Source organism: Lygodium microphyllum, chromosome 3 (genome assembly GCF_053477565.2).
Source record: "Lygodium microphyllum isolate KBCC chromosome 3, Lygodium_microphyllum_v1.1.10, whole genome shotgun sequence".
NCBI classification, from domain to species: domain Eukaryota; kingdom Viridiplantae; phylum Streptophyta; class Polypodiopsida; order Schizaeales; family Lygodiaceae; genus Lygodium; species Lygodium microphyllum.
In genome coordinates, this window is record NC_141137.1 from 72,218,524 (window position 1) to 72,235,707 (window position 17,184).

Below are 17,184 nucleotides of genomic sequence, written 5' to 3' on the forward strand. Positions count from 1 at the left end.
GTAACTCCTCAAGCCCCAATTGCTAATACACATAACATGTCCAAGAACTTAAGACAAAAAAAAGACCATTCACATCATCCCCAGCATGAGTACCAGACAAGAACAACTTCTCATCACATCTACCACATGCAACACATGCCTCCCATGTTCACCCATCTTGCTAGTAGCATCCCATACCACACTATTTGAGACAAAAGCGTACCTATGAGAACACAGACCATCATGGTCCTTTGAGCAAGGAAGGTTTTGTGCATGTCATTGAATCTTGCACTAGAGAGCACGTTGCCACTTTGATAGCAATGACCCATCAATAAACAAGCCATGCCAGCAATGTGTGAACCATAAGCAAATGGAGAATCAAACTCACCTTCGAACTGTGCAGCCAAACAAGCTCACACCTAGCCTGGGACCAGCAGCATACGAGCCACACTTGCATCCCAAGAGCTGGTGCCCATATCTGACAGCTCCATCAAACTCTGACAGAGCTCATAACCAGGAGATCACAGCAGAAACACGTTGACTGCTAGCAGGAATGCGAGGAAGGATCGCAGGTATCATGCCAAATAACAGCTTGACTTGAAAAATCAAAGCTTCCACCATAGAGACAAATACAATACATCTACAAAGTGCAAAAAGACAATGGGGAAAGGCAAAATATATTGCTAAAAATTAGAAGCTTCTGCAGTTCCCAAGACACAATTCCCTATAAGACAGATACACATTCAGAAATACATCATATTGACTACAGCAATTATCATACAACATGGCAACCAGCTTGACGAACCGGTATCAATCATGATCATTCTTAGCAGATGATCAGATTAGTAAAATGAAACACCTGTATCAAAATGTGGTACTTGACAAGAACAGAATATAACAAGAATCATTTTGCGCTAAAATAGATACAAAATGAGAGAACTGGACGTATCTCAACGATAACATGATTCACGATCACTAAGTACAACCTTTGAAAGTAAGACCATATCAAGGAGACAAACATCAGATTCCAGTGGCCTTATCATGGATCTGACAACGCAGTGTAGGATTTCAGCATGTTCGCCCTGGAATAGAACTACATCTATTGACATGTCTTGGGTACATACCTTTGGCTTGAGAGTAAAGCGGGAACTGCACGTTTAAGTAACACTGAACTTCCGCGCAAGATGATCACGGTATTAAAGACTCACATGAAGGTAAAAGCCTGTAGCATAAATCCTCGAGGAAGTACCTGCCAGCATCTCAATCTTGCTGCAAGGACAGTAAAGAAAGCTGCTCGTCCAAAGTTCCTTCGACTAAGCAGGATGTGCGGCATCGCAAGGGTATCAGGACAAGGCCAAGGCTGCGCTGCTGGTCGGATGGAGGCGGCAAAGGAACCGAGGATGACGACGGAGGAGGGGAATCCGTGTCCCTGTACTCGATCGCATCGTAGAGGATGATGTTGCCTTGCTTGTCGAGGCAATGGAACTTGCCAATGAAGATGCGGCCATCGGAGACACCGACTCGCATGCGGCGGTGCAGGAGGAGGTGGCACCGCCTGACAAGTGGCTTAAGGGGAGGGGGAGGAGGAGCTGCAGGCGCGTCCACGGCCATGTCGTCCAAGGCCGCCATGGCCAGATTCGCAAGCTCCTCGGCCATTCCCATGTTTTGCTCTGTCGTTATAATCAGTTTTAAGTACGGGGGTTAAACGAGTCAGATTGCAGAGTCTCGAGGTATGATATCTTTACCGGGGTGCCCCTCTTATTGTATAGGGTAGAGGGCGATTGTGGAAGGGGTAAGTGGAATAGGGTAAGGGGCAATTGTGAAATGGGTAAGTGGTATTGCTATAACAAAAAAAAACTAGGTACGATAAAGGAGCCAGAATAGTGTCACGAAACAATGACCTCTTCGATCTTCTTCATTGCAAGATGTAACTAGATTTCGGCGCAAAATACAATCCCTAAACATGAGAGAAGTAGCAAAAATTTTCCTTTGAAAAATGGTGGAAGGAATCAAAGGTCTCCCATTCAAAAATTCTGGGTTGCCCACAAGGACTAGAAAGTGAACGCAAAAGGTAGTCTTTATGGGGGCCGCTACCTTATTGGCCCCCTTACCCTATACACATGCATCCAAACTTACATAGTAGTCTTTTTTTCCGTGTAAGTGGTTGTTTTTGAGTGATGTAGAGGAGTTTCTTTTCTTTTTTATAGTTTGGTAATAAGACGACCATATGCTTGCTCTGCTCGTTATTTGCATGGCATGATCCACATTTTGTTATTATAACATCGATCCTATGGCACTAACATGCAAGGATAAGGATTGTACTCGACATAGCAATCATAATGTGCATTTGTATGTACATTTATCACTCCTTTTTGAAATGGTGTCCTAATGTTTTCATTGCAATTACTCTATAAGTTGTGCATATTGTGAGTGTGCCAATGATGCTTACACATTTGATTTCCCAAGTCGATTTGTATATATCATACCAACTTGCGGCACATGGTTTTAGTGATGTCTTTCTTGAAGCTATAGTTTTCCTTTTCCTAAAAGAGCCTTGTGATTTGGTATCCCTCTTGGCAATGCTAATAATCTCAACAAGGGTAAATTCAACTTTGCTATTTAGGATGAGCTCCTCAAGTACCTTTTTCAGATTTGCTGGAGTTTCAATATTTGATTGCAATTTGTATCCTAGCTATTTCCTATTAGGGATCACATTTTCCTGCTTTTTCTCTTTTGTAATATCTTCCATACATGCAAGAAAGTGTAGGAGGTGGATGAATTAGACCTACCATTCCCTTTGGTAACCCTTTTAGAAGTACCGGGATTACCATCATCCCACTTTCTTTTCTATTCTACAATTAGATCAATATATGATGATCTAGAAAGATATACATAAATAGAGAAAGAGTCTACCAGTGTATCTTAACTAGTCATCTCATGGATACGTTTTCCTACATCATTTAATTCAATCCTATGGGTTTTTTCCTTTCTATTGCATGCATTGTATGAGACCAAGTTTTGGCTTTTCTTAGCAAATCCACTAACTTTTTCATCCCACCCTTCCCAAATTTTGAAAAGTAAGTGGTAGACAAGCCTCATGAAAAGTGGATCTTACCATCTTTAAAGAAAATCAAGTTTTTTTCCCGTGCATCCTTGAAATTTTTGTAATCCCTATGCTCCTATTCTATACTATCACACAAAATACATCGACATACAAATCCCTCTTGCACTAAGGATCTTGATGCAACACACCAACCCTTTTCTTTTATGTTTGCAAATTTCAACTATAGGTTGCACATGTGCTTAACCAATTCATCCATAACATCCTCCTTGATTGGAGTAGTCATAGAAACAAATTACTTTCTAGCAAGGTCTATAACCTTACTAGTGGCCATAAACATAGGCCCAACATGTGGAGCTCATCTCCTTTATCTCTTAACTAGCATAGAGACATCATCCTTAACTTCATGTCAACCAATCTTTAAGCCCTTTTTAGTAGTCTCGTCTTCCAAAAGTTCTTCTAAGCTTAACTGCAAAGCGAAATCTGCAACATGTATGTAATAACAACTTTGTCTTCTTAATTTCAAGAGCTTGCTACTTTATGTATCCAACCATCCAAATCTACACTCAAATTCCCATAAAAGCTCTGTAGAGCTATAAGTCCTTTATTGAGTTCCATAACCCACTCCCTAAAAGTCATTTGAGTCACCAAACCTCTGTCTTCAATAAAAAACTAAACTTTTAAAGCTTTCTTGAACCCATCCCAATTGGCATCTTTCACATAAATTTCATTTATGTGTGCCTTTAGTTCATGCACTTCAAGTTGTAGAAAGTATTGGCTCATATGTGTGGAGCAATCCCATAAAATCCATATCTTTTGCATAGACCTTCAGATAATTGGAAACATTTTTGCCATCAAACAATTTCAGCTAGCTTTCCACAACCTGCAAGTTTTAATGACAATAGATATATGCTTGGAAACAAAATCCAATTTTTGCTACAAATAGGCAATAAAAGTCTACAAGAATCACCTAACATAACGTCATTTGTAGAACTTAAAGCATCACCCATCTTGCTAAAATCTTATGCAAGCTTTCCCATCAAGTTCACCAAAGATGTTGAGAGAATAAATGTGATCAGCCTAATCCATTGGGGTTCTGGCAAGAAGAGTTCACAAAAGGAAAGCAAGAAAATCCACAAAAGAACAAGACAAGAAACAATTGAAATAATTGAAACATAAGGAATTATCAAGATCTCAATTGTAATCTATACTTATGATATTCAAGCTTTGGCTTGAATTCAATACAACATATAAAATCTCTTACAGATGATTGATGTGAGATGGTAGCTCAAAGGAACCTAACTTAATTCAACCTAAAAGATCTATAGTTTGCTATACATTAATCCAAGCTCAAAACAATGTATATCTATCCCAAAAGGCTTCAGACATGCATAAATTAGACCTGAACCATTGGAGCCATCATTTGTCAAAATATCCTATTCTTCCCTTCAAAAGATTCCCTATTTTCAGCATAGAATCCTTGTTTTCATTTACCTATGGTAGTGGGAAAAAAAAAACTCGATATTTTCCACGAAAGCCCTCAATCAAGAGTATAACATACAATAGAATCATCCTGAATCACAATGAACTAAGTAGTGAATATCAATGAATAGCTTGAAATCTCTAAATAGAGCAATCCATAGTAGTTCAAAAAATCCCATATCAATCCTTCTACATGCATCAACCATCCACAATTAGTCTTGCCTTGATCACATTTAGTTATGCCATGTTTTCTTTAGTTATCTTCCACAAAAAAACTAATTCTTTTCCTAATGATCTTACTCAAGCTGAAGGTTCCTAGTTCAAGCCCACTTTTTGCATCACATTTTATGGGGCTACCCTATAGGGTGCTCTTGCCACATCCAAGTGACACTAAACTTTGTCTAGGGTTATTGGATATGATCACTTGTTCAAAAAGGTCCTATCACTTGGTAATGAACATTTAGGTGTAAATTGACTTCAATCAAACTGAAATCTAACCATAGTCAAGGTAAATTTCAGCATATACATTGATAGACTAGTCCCATTGGCTCACATGTGAAATCTAGTCACCAACAATCATCATATAAGATTCCTATACATAGACATGGAACTACGTGACACCATACATGCATTAGAATAGTCTGGCACCTATGCAACCCATGTAGACCTATAATACCCTACTTTGGAGCTTCGAAATATCATTCTTTTAGACCAAATATTATGTCTTTCAACTTGCTATAGTTGTAGGCCAAGAAACATCAAAACAATCTTCAATATCCCTCTATTCGAGACAGCCAAGAGCAATTTTCAAACACAAATTCAAGGTAGATCAAAGAAAAAAATTCAACAATATATCACATCTTACAAGAAGAACCTACATACAACACTCTTATCTTTTGTCCTCAGCCTTCAATTTTATTTGTAAGATCCTCTCATGCAAGTACAATATATCTGATCCTCCATAATCCCATTGGCATGATCACTAAATTCACAACCCACTTGTAATACATAGGGAGAGGGTAAGTAGGATGTAAACCATCATTGTGTCTCATAGAAGAATACATCTGACATATACTACAAGTCTCAACAAAGTGTAAGACATCCTTGTACATCACTTTTCACTAATATCTCTCTTTTATCTTTTCGAATATAGCCCAAAGTCCTCTATAACTAGCCCATAAGCTCTCATGAAACTCTCATATAAAGTATAGCTAAGTATCCATGTCGCACATCACTCAGTGAGATACCTCTTTTATACTTTAGGTGTTTCTAAAGAAGCCATTATTTAGAGAGTAGCCATATGTATTTCTTTTGATCCTCTTGAACTCATCATTTGACTATCCTTCCCTTCTTGTCAAGGTACTCAAATATTTTTCAATCTACAGCCATTCTCCTTCATGCAACTGCTTTGAAAGAGTTTCTACTAAAGAGATAGAACATTCATGATAGAGTTGTAGTGGGAGCTCACGCTCAACCGCCAAGACTCACGGACCGCTTATTGCTTCAAGCGTTTCAAGCAAGCTCTAATGGCTATCTCTCACCTAGCCAACGCGCCGTCGATCCTACGAGTGTAATGAGCTTACCTTGATACCAATGTGAGTAGCCTCCTCCCCCACACACCTCGGTAGCTCCACGATTCTTGATGCTAGCTCAAGCATCCTCAAGCCTCCTCCGTCTCCAAGCTCCATCCTCCATAGCCGTGCGCACGAGTGAAGAGAAGAGAAAGAAGAGAAGAGGAGATGGTGAAGAGCTTCACCCTCTTGATCCCTCACTCCCACACACTCACTCCCTCACACTCTCACACTCCCTCTCTCAAGAGCACACACAAGCAAGAAGAAGAAGAGAAGAAGAAGAGAGCTCTTGTAGCCACACACCAAAGAATAAGCTTCCATTCACTTTTTGAACTTTATATACAAACCCTAAAATCCCATGGACACCCATCCCCTTTTTTACATGACCGGCCATTGTGGCAAGGTCTTTTTTCCATTTCCCTCTTCTAGCCTTAGGTCTCTAGCCTATGCCCATCTAATATTTTACAATTGGCACAGGAGGGAGCCTGGCGCTCTTTTATAAGAGTTTTCCAAGTTTTTTGAGGCGCCTTTCATTTAAAATTGCGCCTTTGGTCTCGGCTGTCGCCTGCGTGTCTTTGCTATTCTTCCATGCTTTTTTCGCTTTTTCCTTCATTTTCCGCCATTTTCCGCCATCTCAACTTGGGGTTAACATTACCCCCCTCCGAGACGGGTGCCAGCCCCATGGCACTTCTGTGTTGTTGTAAGGTGGTAGGCACTTGGGCAATGGTGGTGTAAAGAGAAGGGCCACATGTAGATTCAGGTGCATGTGGAAACTGATGTTTGGCTAGGGGGTTAGGAGCGGAGCCGGCCGACCGAAGCCATCAAGCACGCCTAACTTGAGAACCCTTAGGTGCAGTGATAGTGCTCGATGTGGTGTTTAAGTGCTTCTGCAACAAGTGAGTGCTTGTGTGCTTTTCCTTTCAAATATTCTTTTCTTTGCTTTGATTTTTTTTTTTTAACAGTTGTGGAATGACAGCCAGGCCTAATTGTCTTCATTTGAATAAGGAGGGGAAGGGGGTCGGATGGATTTGCTCAAAAACGGGTGGCTTTGCATGTATCCTTTCAGATTCATGCGGATGTGGAGAGAAGTGGTGGAGAGGAAAGGGTGATTGCACCTAGTGAATTGCCTGTCATTCATATCTTCTAGGAGGGCTAGGCAAAAAGAGGGGAGGAGACTAGCCCTCATCATAAGACGAGCCATGGTGCAGCTGTCAATAGCATTATGGTCAAAGAAGAGGGGAGGTAGGCCGCACTCTTGTGGAGTCGGGTTCTGCTTAGGAGTAGCTTAAGTAACCTAAGATAATTACAAGTTGTTACAAAGGCAGGGTCAGGGCATGAGGAGAAATCCGCAAGAAAGTGTGTCATAGAATCATCTAGGCTTTCGGAGGTAAAGAGAAGGGCATGCTCGAAGGATACTACATTAGAGTTATAAATAATAGGGAAGTCGTACCGCCCGTGGAGGGTGGCATCAAAATCCACACCTACCCTTCGAGGGTATGCCATGTAGGTGGGGTTGTTCCGCTCGAATGGCAGGGTGTTACAAAATGCCATCCAGGATAGCATATTGATATCGCATACTCGCCTCCTCCACAGGGGTTGGCTTTTGTAGCCCTGTACAGTGTGTGGGACTTCAAAAACTTAGTTCTGCTAGTAATCAGCTGCTTTTGTGCCCTAAGAGGTTGGGGTTTTTTCTTGCTCTTCTAGCCATCTTTGCCCCAACCGGCAACCGATCGCGATCACCTCATCCATCACCTTGAGCGGCAAGAACCTTCGCAGACTGTTGGGTAGGAGAAAACTAAAGGTGAATGGATCCCTTCCTTGTTCTTGTATCTCCCACAGCACCAGTTCTGCGTGGAATCCCGTGAGGATATCATCAGGGCAAGGTGGGACGGCAGCACGGCTGGTTTGGCTCTCAGCTGTTTCCTGGCTTCCTCTACTAGCTTTCTGTGTCTTTCCTAGATGCGGCTTGTCTTTCCGCAGATGGGTCCTCTTGTGGTGGCTCTTGAGACTGCGGCGAGGGGGGTTGTGGGACTACATTCTCCCTGAATCAGTTCATGTCAATTTCAAGTTCTGCTTCCTCCCCCTGCCATTCTCCCTGTGGTGCTTCCTCTTCGAATCCAAGGGCGTTGATTTCCTGGGGGGTTAGGCCGGCCAGCAATAGGTATTTTCGTTGCTCGTCCAAGCTCAGCCTAACCTCCGTAGGTAGGGGTGGCATCTGCAATCCAGCAAGTAAGGCTTTGTGTGCGATGTTGAGCTTTCTTTGCGTCACCTCCAACAACTCTCCTTGTGCTGAGCGGGTGGTGTCCATGATGGTGTCGAGGAAGGCTTTTTGTTGGGCACCGAAGGCCACTTGGGCGGCTTCTGCCTTGCTCTTTGCAATGATTTTCTCCTTCTCTACTAGAGCAAGGTGCCGTGCCAGTGTCTTCATCCTCTTTTCATTGTGCACAGCCCACTCCTCTGCTCTTTTATTCATTTCTTCCAAGCTCTCTCCTTGCTTTAGGGTTAGTATCATGAGTTTCTGCTCTTGGTCCTCCAACTCCCTGACCAGCCTCTCTTGCTCTTCTTTTTCAGAGTTTAGTTGATCTGTCAGGCGCTCAATCTCCTCTTGCTGCTCCTCTATGTCTTGTTTTCTCTCCTCATCTCTAGCATTCAGCTCGGCCACAAGCGCATCAACCTGAGCAGATTTCGTAACGAGCTCCTGGTATTATACTATCAGGAGCTTGTGCTCTCTTTGCATCTTCACTAGCTCTTATGTTTCATTTTCAAGCTGCTGTCTCCAGTGCTCCTCCCTGTCATCCTTAGCCTTCATTTCTTGCTTGAGATCTGCGATCTCCCTTTACTGCATGGCTATCATCCTCGTTTTATCCAGCTGGAAGGCAGCTATTGATGCCAACTCAGCCAGCTATCTTGGGTTCCTCCTTAGCTTTCTCCAATTGGGAGAGCAGCTCGACGACGTACTCGTCGTAGTTAGTCGATGGCGTCATCGTTGTGTGGATGGGTGAGGTTGAGGCTTCTACCTTCTGCCTTTTAGGATCTTGCCTGGATTCCGCATCAGTAGCTGGCCTCTTTTGTCCTGTGGCCATGGGTCCTGTGCTCTGTCCCTGGGCCATCTCTTTGTTGATGAAGTATTGCATCCATGCCACGAAATTTGACACGTCAGCACTGGTCGGGATGCTAGGGGTGATGGTGGTGGGTTCAGTGGAAGGCACAAGGAGGGTAGGAATTGGATGAATTGGGGCTTTGCCCTTGCCCTCAGTGACTGCAGGTGGCAGGATCTCCGGCACCTGAGTGCTAGACCCTGGCCTTTCTTCTCTATGTGGGCTCCAGTTCCCCAATTCATCAGCTCAGCTTTGTTGCTTGATGGACCAGCGTGTGGCTTCAGCCAGATCCTCTTCCTCCTTCCTTCTTAGTTCTTCCTCTTCCTCATCCGCCTTTCTTCTCCTTTCCTCCTCTGCTTTTCTCTGCTCTTCCTTCTTTTTCTCTTTTTCTTCTTTTTCCTTTCTTTTCTTCTCCTCTGCTTCCTGTTTCGATGCCTTCTTTGTTTCTGTAATTCTTTTTTTTCCTTCTCTTCCTCCTATCTCTTCTTCCTCTCTCTCTCCTTGGCCTCTTTTAGGGACTCTTTCTTTGCCCTTTCCAAGTCTTCTCTCTCCTTCTTTCTGCCTTCGTCATCCTTCTTCTTTCTCTGCGTTGTCTTCTTCTTGGGCTTCTTGGTTGTCTTTTTGCTTGTCTGTCCTTCCCCTTCTTCTTTTGTCTCAGTTCTATCGGTGGACCTATCCTTGTCCTGGTGAGGAGGCGACCTTTCTAGCGTTTCTCCTTCTCCTTCTTCTACATCATGTGCTTCCTTCACTGTCTCCTAGATGAGCGCAGTCAAGACATCTCCATACCCGATGAAGGAGGCTTTGGAGGAGGCTTTCTTTCTTTCTGTAGCTTTAGAGGCTGGAGATTCTCCTCCTACTGGCACACTTCCTAGGGCCAATGCTTTGGCTACCTGGTCGATCGTTTTTCGCACATACCCGTTCCAGTCCACTTCATCTAGGGTACGGGCTGCTACATTCTCTAGCACAGGTACGCTAATTCGATGCATCAATGAATTGTAGCACTGGCTGGAGAAGAGCACATGTATCAGCTTGGCTTGCATCCTGGCTTCCGCGTTGGGGATATCTTGGATGCTTATGCCGTCAATTGTGAGCACATCTTCCTTCTTCATTTTAAGCATGGCATAAACATCCCTTTTCTATTTCCTCTCCGTCTTTGGCACCAACCCCAAAGCCTTCTCCACCAAGGCTGGGTCTAAGCGGACATGTACCTGCTTTGCATTTTCTCCTCTGCCCACTGTCACAGTGCCACATTCTTGATCTGGGTTGTACGTTTTGAGGAACTCCACGCACTGCAGGTGGTCCGGCTCCTGTGAGAACTTTTCAAGATACTTCATGAGGTTGCATTGTTCAACCACCCTCCTAGCTGCTTCCTCCTTGGCCACCACAACTTCTATGTTGTGGATGGTTCGAAATTTAAGCTGATTGAAGGCGCGGTTATCTAGGTGGATGCGGTATTGCTCCCTTTCCTCGTCTGTGAACGGGAGTCGGTGGGCGCGGTCTTGCTGCGACATTTTATGTTCCTGCCATAAATCGTAACTTTCATTAGTGCTTTCCACATATTAGTTTGCTGATTGCTAGAAAAGAAAAACTCTATGCTTTTTGGATGAATTCATTAAGAAGTAATGTAGATTTTCCTTTTTAGACTTGGACTTTTTGCCCTTTACTTCAAAGTTTTCATGCCCATTTTCCTTTTCATGCCCATTTTCCTACCCCATCCGTTTTTTCATAATATATGTTTATGTTTTTCACTAATTTTGCTTTGATTTACCCCCTTTGATTCATTTCTCATCTGATTCATTTCACCTTACCCCCTCCCCTTCCATCTTGAGAAGAATCCTTCCTAGGATTGAGGGTCAAAAGGTTAAGGGCTTTCGGCATGTTGGTGTAGGAGTTACTTGTGAAGGAGCCAAGTATAGAAATTTGAATTGTACTCCAATTGAGCTTCGCAGTCCAAATCAAAGGGTCGAATTCCCACGTGCGTGATGTATGTGAGAACATCTGTGAGGAAGTCACCAGAGTCGATACGGCTAGTAATGTGTAGCTCTTCCTCAGTCAACAAGCGATCGAGGTAGGGGTGTCCTTTGAGGTGTTCTTCCATGGGTCAGCCCCGAAGAGTGGTTAACACTCTATATGAGGTGGGCGCGACATAAGTGGGATCATACTCTGCTGTTTTGATGGCACCGCGTTGCTCAGCGTTGGTCATTATGCGACATCCATTAACTTCCCATTGCAACCTAAGAGCGTACCATTGCCTCAAGAAGGGTGAGCCAGTATCAGCGAGTTGTGATAACTCTGCGATTTCTTGGTCAGTGATAGGCAGAAGTGGTTTGTGGATCGTATGACGTGATAAGGTGCTATTTGATGGCTTGCTCCTTAGAGATTTCACTGTTAAGCAACTCAGCTGCGAAGCGAGAAGCTTTTGCGAACGCGAATTCAAAGGTTTCCCAAGAGCAAGGCATATTTTGCACTTCAGTTGCAAAGGGTTCTTCTAATAGACCTAAGTCCAAGCGGTCGTAGCTTAGCGCGAGCGACACAAAAGTGTCATCTAGTCTTTTGATACAATCCACCACGTCATCCCCGGTGTCCTCAGCGAGGTCAGCGGCTAGTGCTAAAAAGGATTTTCGTTCATAGGAGGGCGTAAGGCCGACAGGTGGTTGAGGTTTGACAGAACAAGAGCTTTTGACAGCGAAGATGGGCAATTGGGAGGGTTCGTGAGTTTGTGGTTGGGCCGCTTGGATGTTGAGTGGATTAGGAGCAGCCACGACGGATGGGCTGCTGCATTCAAGTTGGAGTTGGGGAGGCCGATTGACTTCGGCAAGTGATGACTCTTGTGATGGAGCTTGCGGTTTGGGCCGATAGGCTTGTGGGACTCTCTTGGGCCTAGGCGTGGATGAGGCGGATGGTTATGGTTCAGGAGAGCACTGCGGCTTGTGGTTTTGAGGGTTGATGGAACGTGGTTTGATCAAGCTTGAGGGCGGTGTATGAATGGTTCCCTTGGCCGTGTGGGCCTTAGGGATCCACAGCCAGGTATTTCCCTTGTAGTAGCCTTGCGCACGTAAGAGGGCTTTAGGGACCCATCTTTGCTTGATCATGTAGCGCTTTCTGTGACTGTGTCTTGGCCTCCTAGGTTTAGAGTTTTTGGTCGTATGAGGATAGGGGCGTCGACTCCTAGGCGGTGTTGCGTCTAGCGTCATGGGTATGTTGTGAGTCACGACACTCGGATCTACCCCCTTAAGCTCTTCCAAGGACCAGGCGAATACGTCTATGTACTCTCACAAGAGAGCGACAAGACTAGTTTCTTCTTCCTCAGTCAAGTCGTCAGTAATGAAGACTGGTCAGGGTGTTTCCCCTTCCTGGCCCAGATTCACCTCCTTGACCTTGGCTAGTCCCTCAATTGGTTCATTGGTTTGTCCTTGACGTTTGGCACCTAACATAACTACTATCCTATTCCCTTTTTTGAATTTCGTGAAGCGCTTAGGGAGGTCCTGCGGTTTTCGCTGTTCTTCCATTCGCATATCCCTGGGTTGTTTTGCCTTTTCCTGCCTTAACCATCTGCGCCTCAGGTGGACGGGTAGGTTCCCCTTTGTGCGTCTAGTCGTGGGCGGCCTAGGGATTTCTAGATCACTGTCCGAACTAACCTCCGACTAAGAGTCGAACTCCCCGTCTTCGCTAGAAGAGGTACTCTCCCCTGGTGGATGTAGATCAGATGGTGATTTTGTCCTTAGGACTGGTGTCGTCCCTGGCTAGGCTAAGCCTGTCAAGATTGTGGGAGAGAAGGAAGGAGTCTCACTTGTAGCTTTCTTGCTTGCACAATGGGGGAATACACACACAGGTGGAGGCTGAAAACAATTTTCCTCTTCTTAGTTGTGTAAGCCAAAAAAGAACTCTAGTACAAAGAAATAGAAGAACCCTATATATGGGTCTCAAACCAAACTCAACTAAATAAGGTGGCATACGAACTGAGCCACGAACTAGAGTAGATAAGGATAGCTATCATCTAGCTATTATTCATGGGCGGTGTACCAACCGCATCTGCAACTAACAAGTCGGTGACATAAATGCACAACGGTCACCCTGGCATATCACGAGTGGAGCTCAATATCTCAACATTCCCCCTCGAGCTCAATCCCAATTCATGCACACCAAGCAGGTCTCTGAGCTTGCGCAGCTTCTTTGCGCCCAATGCCTTCGTGAATATGTCAGCTACCTGATCCTCTGTGCTGACATAAACTAGATCAATAAGACCTAGTAAAACCCTCTCCCGCACATAGTGATTATGCACCTCAATGTGCTTTGTTCTAGCATGATAGACTGGGTTATTTGCCAAGTGTATACTGCTCATATTGTCACAATAAATGACAACTGGCCCATTTGTAGGCTGATGCATATCATAAAGTAGCTTATGCAACCAAGCTACCTCACATGCAGCCATTGCTGCACCCCTGTACTCAGCCTCTGTGCTCGACAAGGCAAGTGTAGGCTGTTTCTTGCTGCTCCAAGTGACTGTAGCACTCCCAAAAGAGAATACATATCCACTAGTAGATCGTCTATCAGAAATGCTACCAGCCCAATCAGCATCAGTGTATCCATGCAACTGTATCTGAATCCCAGTCTCATAAAATAGTCCATACTGTAATGTGGACTTCACATACCTGAGTATGCATCTAGCCGCATCCAAATGCGGTTTCCTTGGAGCCTGCATAAACTGACTTACCAATCCAATAGCATAGCTCAAATCTGGCCTGGTAATAGTCATATAAATCAAACTTCCTACTATTCGTCTGTACATAGTAGGGTCTTCCAGAAGCTCACCTGCATTTGTGCTCAGCTTCACATTCTGCTCCAAAGGAACTGAAATAGGCTTACAGCATGCTATCCCATATTTGGACAGCATGTCCAATCCATACTGCCTCTGCAAGAGCCGTATCCCACTTGGTGATCTAACCACCTCAATGCCCAAGAAAAAACGCAGCTCTCCCAAATCCTTCATCTCAAAATTCTGCTTCAGTAGCATTTTCACATGAAGGATATCTTCATCACTATCACCTGTCTCATAATCAAATCATCAACATAAATGACAAGTAGCATAATACATTTCTCTGTTTTTCTCACATAAAGTGAGAAATCTGCCTTGAAAATCTGAAAGCCAATAGTGACAAGATACTGTCCTATCTTGTTAGACCATGCTCTAGGTGCTTGCTTCAAGCCATACAAGGCTTTCTTCAACCTGCAAACAAACTCAGGATGAACAACATGCACATAACCTGGTGGCTGCTCTATATAGACATCTTCTTGCAAATCACCATGCAAGAAGGCATTCTTTACATCCATCTGATGTAAAGACCATCCCTTTGATGCAGCCATAGCAATGACTGCTCTTACGGTTGCCATCCTTGCAACCGGACTAAATGTTTCTTTATAATCAATGCCATATGTTTGTGCATACCCCTTGACTACTAATCTTGCCTTGTATCTGTTCACAAAACCATCTGCATTGTGCTTCACCTTATAAACCCACTTACAATCAATTGCATTCTTATCTTTAGGCAAAGGTACCAATTCCCATGTAGCATTTGCTTCCAAGGCATCCATTTCTTCATCCATGGCTTTCTCCCATTTTTCTTTTCCCATGGCTTGCTCAAAAGAAGTAGGTTCTGGTTCTTGTATCACTTTGACCATATAGGCATAGTGAATGGCTGTAAATCCATCATATTTCAGCCTATCCACAGGATACCTAGCTCTGGTAGACCTGCGCAAAGTAGGTTCACTCCCAAGTGCTCTCAAAACTGTTAGATATGATCAATGCCCTACCCTCATTAGGTGCTACCAATGATCCATGGTGCTCAAAGTTGTAAGGCCCCCATTATGAGGAGAAGCCAAATGTGAGCCCAGACATTGGTTGAGTCCTGACTTGTATATCAGATGAGGTCTATGTGACTGGATGGCAAAAGGTGACCATTGTGGGTCTAATCTTTGGGTTAGACGGAGTGGTTAAGCTGGTGGCAACTCGAGGCGCATTGCATCGAGTTGCGGTGTAAGGGAGTTAAAAGGGGCCCCTATTGTGGGGTCCGGGGGCTGCGGAAGCGGCCCCTGGCTGGGGGGTCCCTGGAATATTCCCTGGCCGACTAGTGAAAGCTCATATGGTAGGTCGGTCAGCAGGCCGACCTAACGACCTTCGCCGGCTATAAAAGCTAAACCCCTTCGCAGCCATCTCACACTCATCTTTCACCCAGTCAGAGTTGTTGTTCCAGCTAGCCTTAAGCTCTTCACCTATCTTCTGTCTAGATCGCCATCTAAGCTTCACATAGTGGAAGCGCACGGGTGGACAGAGCCATCTTTGTATCAGTTGTTTGGAGTTAAAGAATTTACTGATTCTTCTCTTATCTATTGTGTACTCTCTATCTCTTTCTCAGATTCTATTCGCTGCGCCGTGTAATATTTTACATGGTATCAGAGCCCAGGGGGCTCTAGAGATCGGAGAGTGTGCAAGAGGCAAAGGCTTCAACAGCAAAGAGAAACTATGTCGACTTTCGGAAGCGGTGCAGGAGGTGGTGTTGCTCTACCGGCTATTCAAACTAGATGGTACAAACTACACCTTGTGGAAGTTCAAAATTACAACTATCCTTGATTCTTATGAGCTTCTGGAGACTGTGCTGGGGACTGACGCAGAACCATAGCCTACCCCCGACCCATCAAATCCTGGTGTGATGATTCCTCCGAATGCAGATCTTCTACGAGCTTGGAAACGAAGGAATGCAGATGCATTGTGTGCCTTAGTTACAAGCTGTTCTGACAGTGTTCTGACTTTGATTCAGCATACAACCAAAGCGTCAGAGGCTTGGAATGTACTAAGGAGTCAGTATGAAACATGAAACCAAACAAAGATTCAAAACTTGGAGAATCAATTAGCAGCGGAGAAGTTTGCTGAAGGAGAGACGGTTGAAGCATTCATCACTCGGATTAAGAATCTGCACAACCAGATGGCTGGCGTTGGGATACAAAAGACTAGCGAAGAGCTAGCTCGGAGGTGTCTTTGGATTTGTCCACAAAAGTTTGATGGACTAGTAACTGCCCTTAATACTCAGGTGAGACCTCAAGCTTTCACTTTTGAGGAGTTTTGTGCATTATTAATGGAGGAGGAGTTGAGGCTGAAAGCCCGAGAAGGAAGCAACAATGGAGATGCTGCATTCTCTGCCAATGCAAAAGGCAAAGGTGGTTCCTTCACCAAAAATGATGGTGACAAAAAGAAGAAGGGCGGAAAGAAGAAGTTTCAAGGAGAGTGCTTCTACTGCAAGAAGAAAGGACATGCAATTGCAGATTGTCGTATCAAGAAGGCAGATGAAAAGAATGGTACCCTTAAAAGTAAAGGGAAAGAGACAGCCAATACGACTGAAGCAGAGTTGGAATTATTCATGGCGACCATTGAGAAAGTATGCTCCTCAGCGCAAGAAGAATCTACCACTGACTCATGGGTGTTGGATAGTGGGGCCTCCCGTCACATGACCAACAAGAAAGGTCTATACAGTTCTATGCAGCCTCTACAAGAATCCATCACTGTGACGGTTGGAAATGATGCTAAATGCCCTGCTGCGGGCACAGGTACTATTTCTTTTGTTGCTGCAAATGGTGAAGTCAAAAAGCTTTCAAATGTGTTGTATGTTCCCGAAATCAGGAGAAATCTCTTATCAGTTGGCTGCCATAACTGATCTTGGTCATGAAGTAAGGTTCAAGAAGACAGGTGCAGAAATTATTGATAGTGCTGGCACAATTGTTGGCAAAGGAGAAAGAAGGAACAACTTGTATGAGCTAAGTGCTCTTACAGCCACCGCTGGAGTGGGCACAAGTAAGCTTTGGCATGAAAGGTTTGGACACATCGGATTTGCAGTATTGAAGGAGATGCAAAAGCAAGGTATGGTTGCTCACCTACCTACAATAACTGAATTTAAGGAACCATGTGAAGCTTGTATGATGGGCAAGCAACAGAGAAAGGCAT

At 44.2% G+C, this 17,184-nt stretch overlaps 1 protein-coding gene across 1 annotated transcript; it reads right to left on the minus strand.

Moving 5' to 3' along the window:
* Positions 1–821: 821 nt before the first annotated feature.
* LOC148038495 (Small nuclear ribonucleoprotein family protein) lies at positions 822–1,735 on the minus strand. Its single transcript, XM_087672801.1, has one exon. The coding sequence runs from the start codon at positions 1,639–1,641 to the stop codon at positions 1,240–1,242; it is 402 nt and encodes a 133-aa protein (XP_087528927.1). The 5' UTR covers positions 1,642–1,735; the 3' UTR covers positions 822–1,239.
* Between the last annotated feature and the right edge of the window lie 15,449 nt (positions 1,736–17,184).

Coding starts and splice junctions, on each gene's coding strand:
- LOC148038495 (XM_087672801.1), bottom strand. CDS start 1,641: ATGGGAATGGCCGAGGAGCTTGCGAATCTGGCCATGGCGGCCTTGGAC.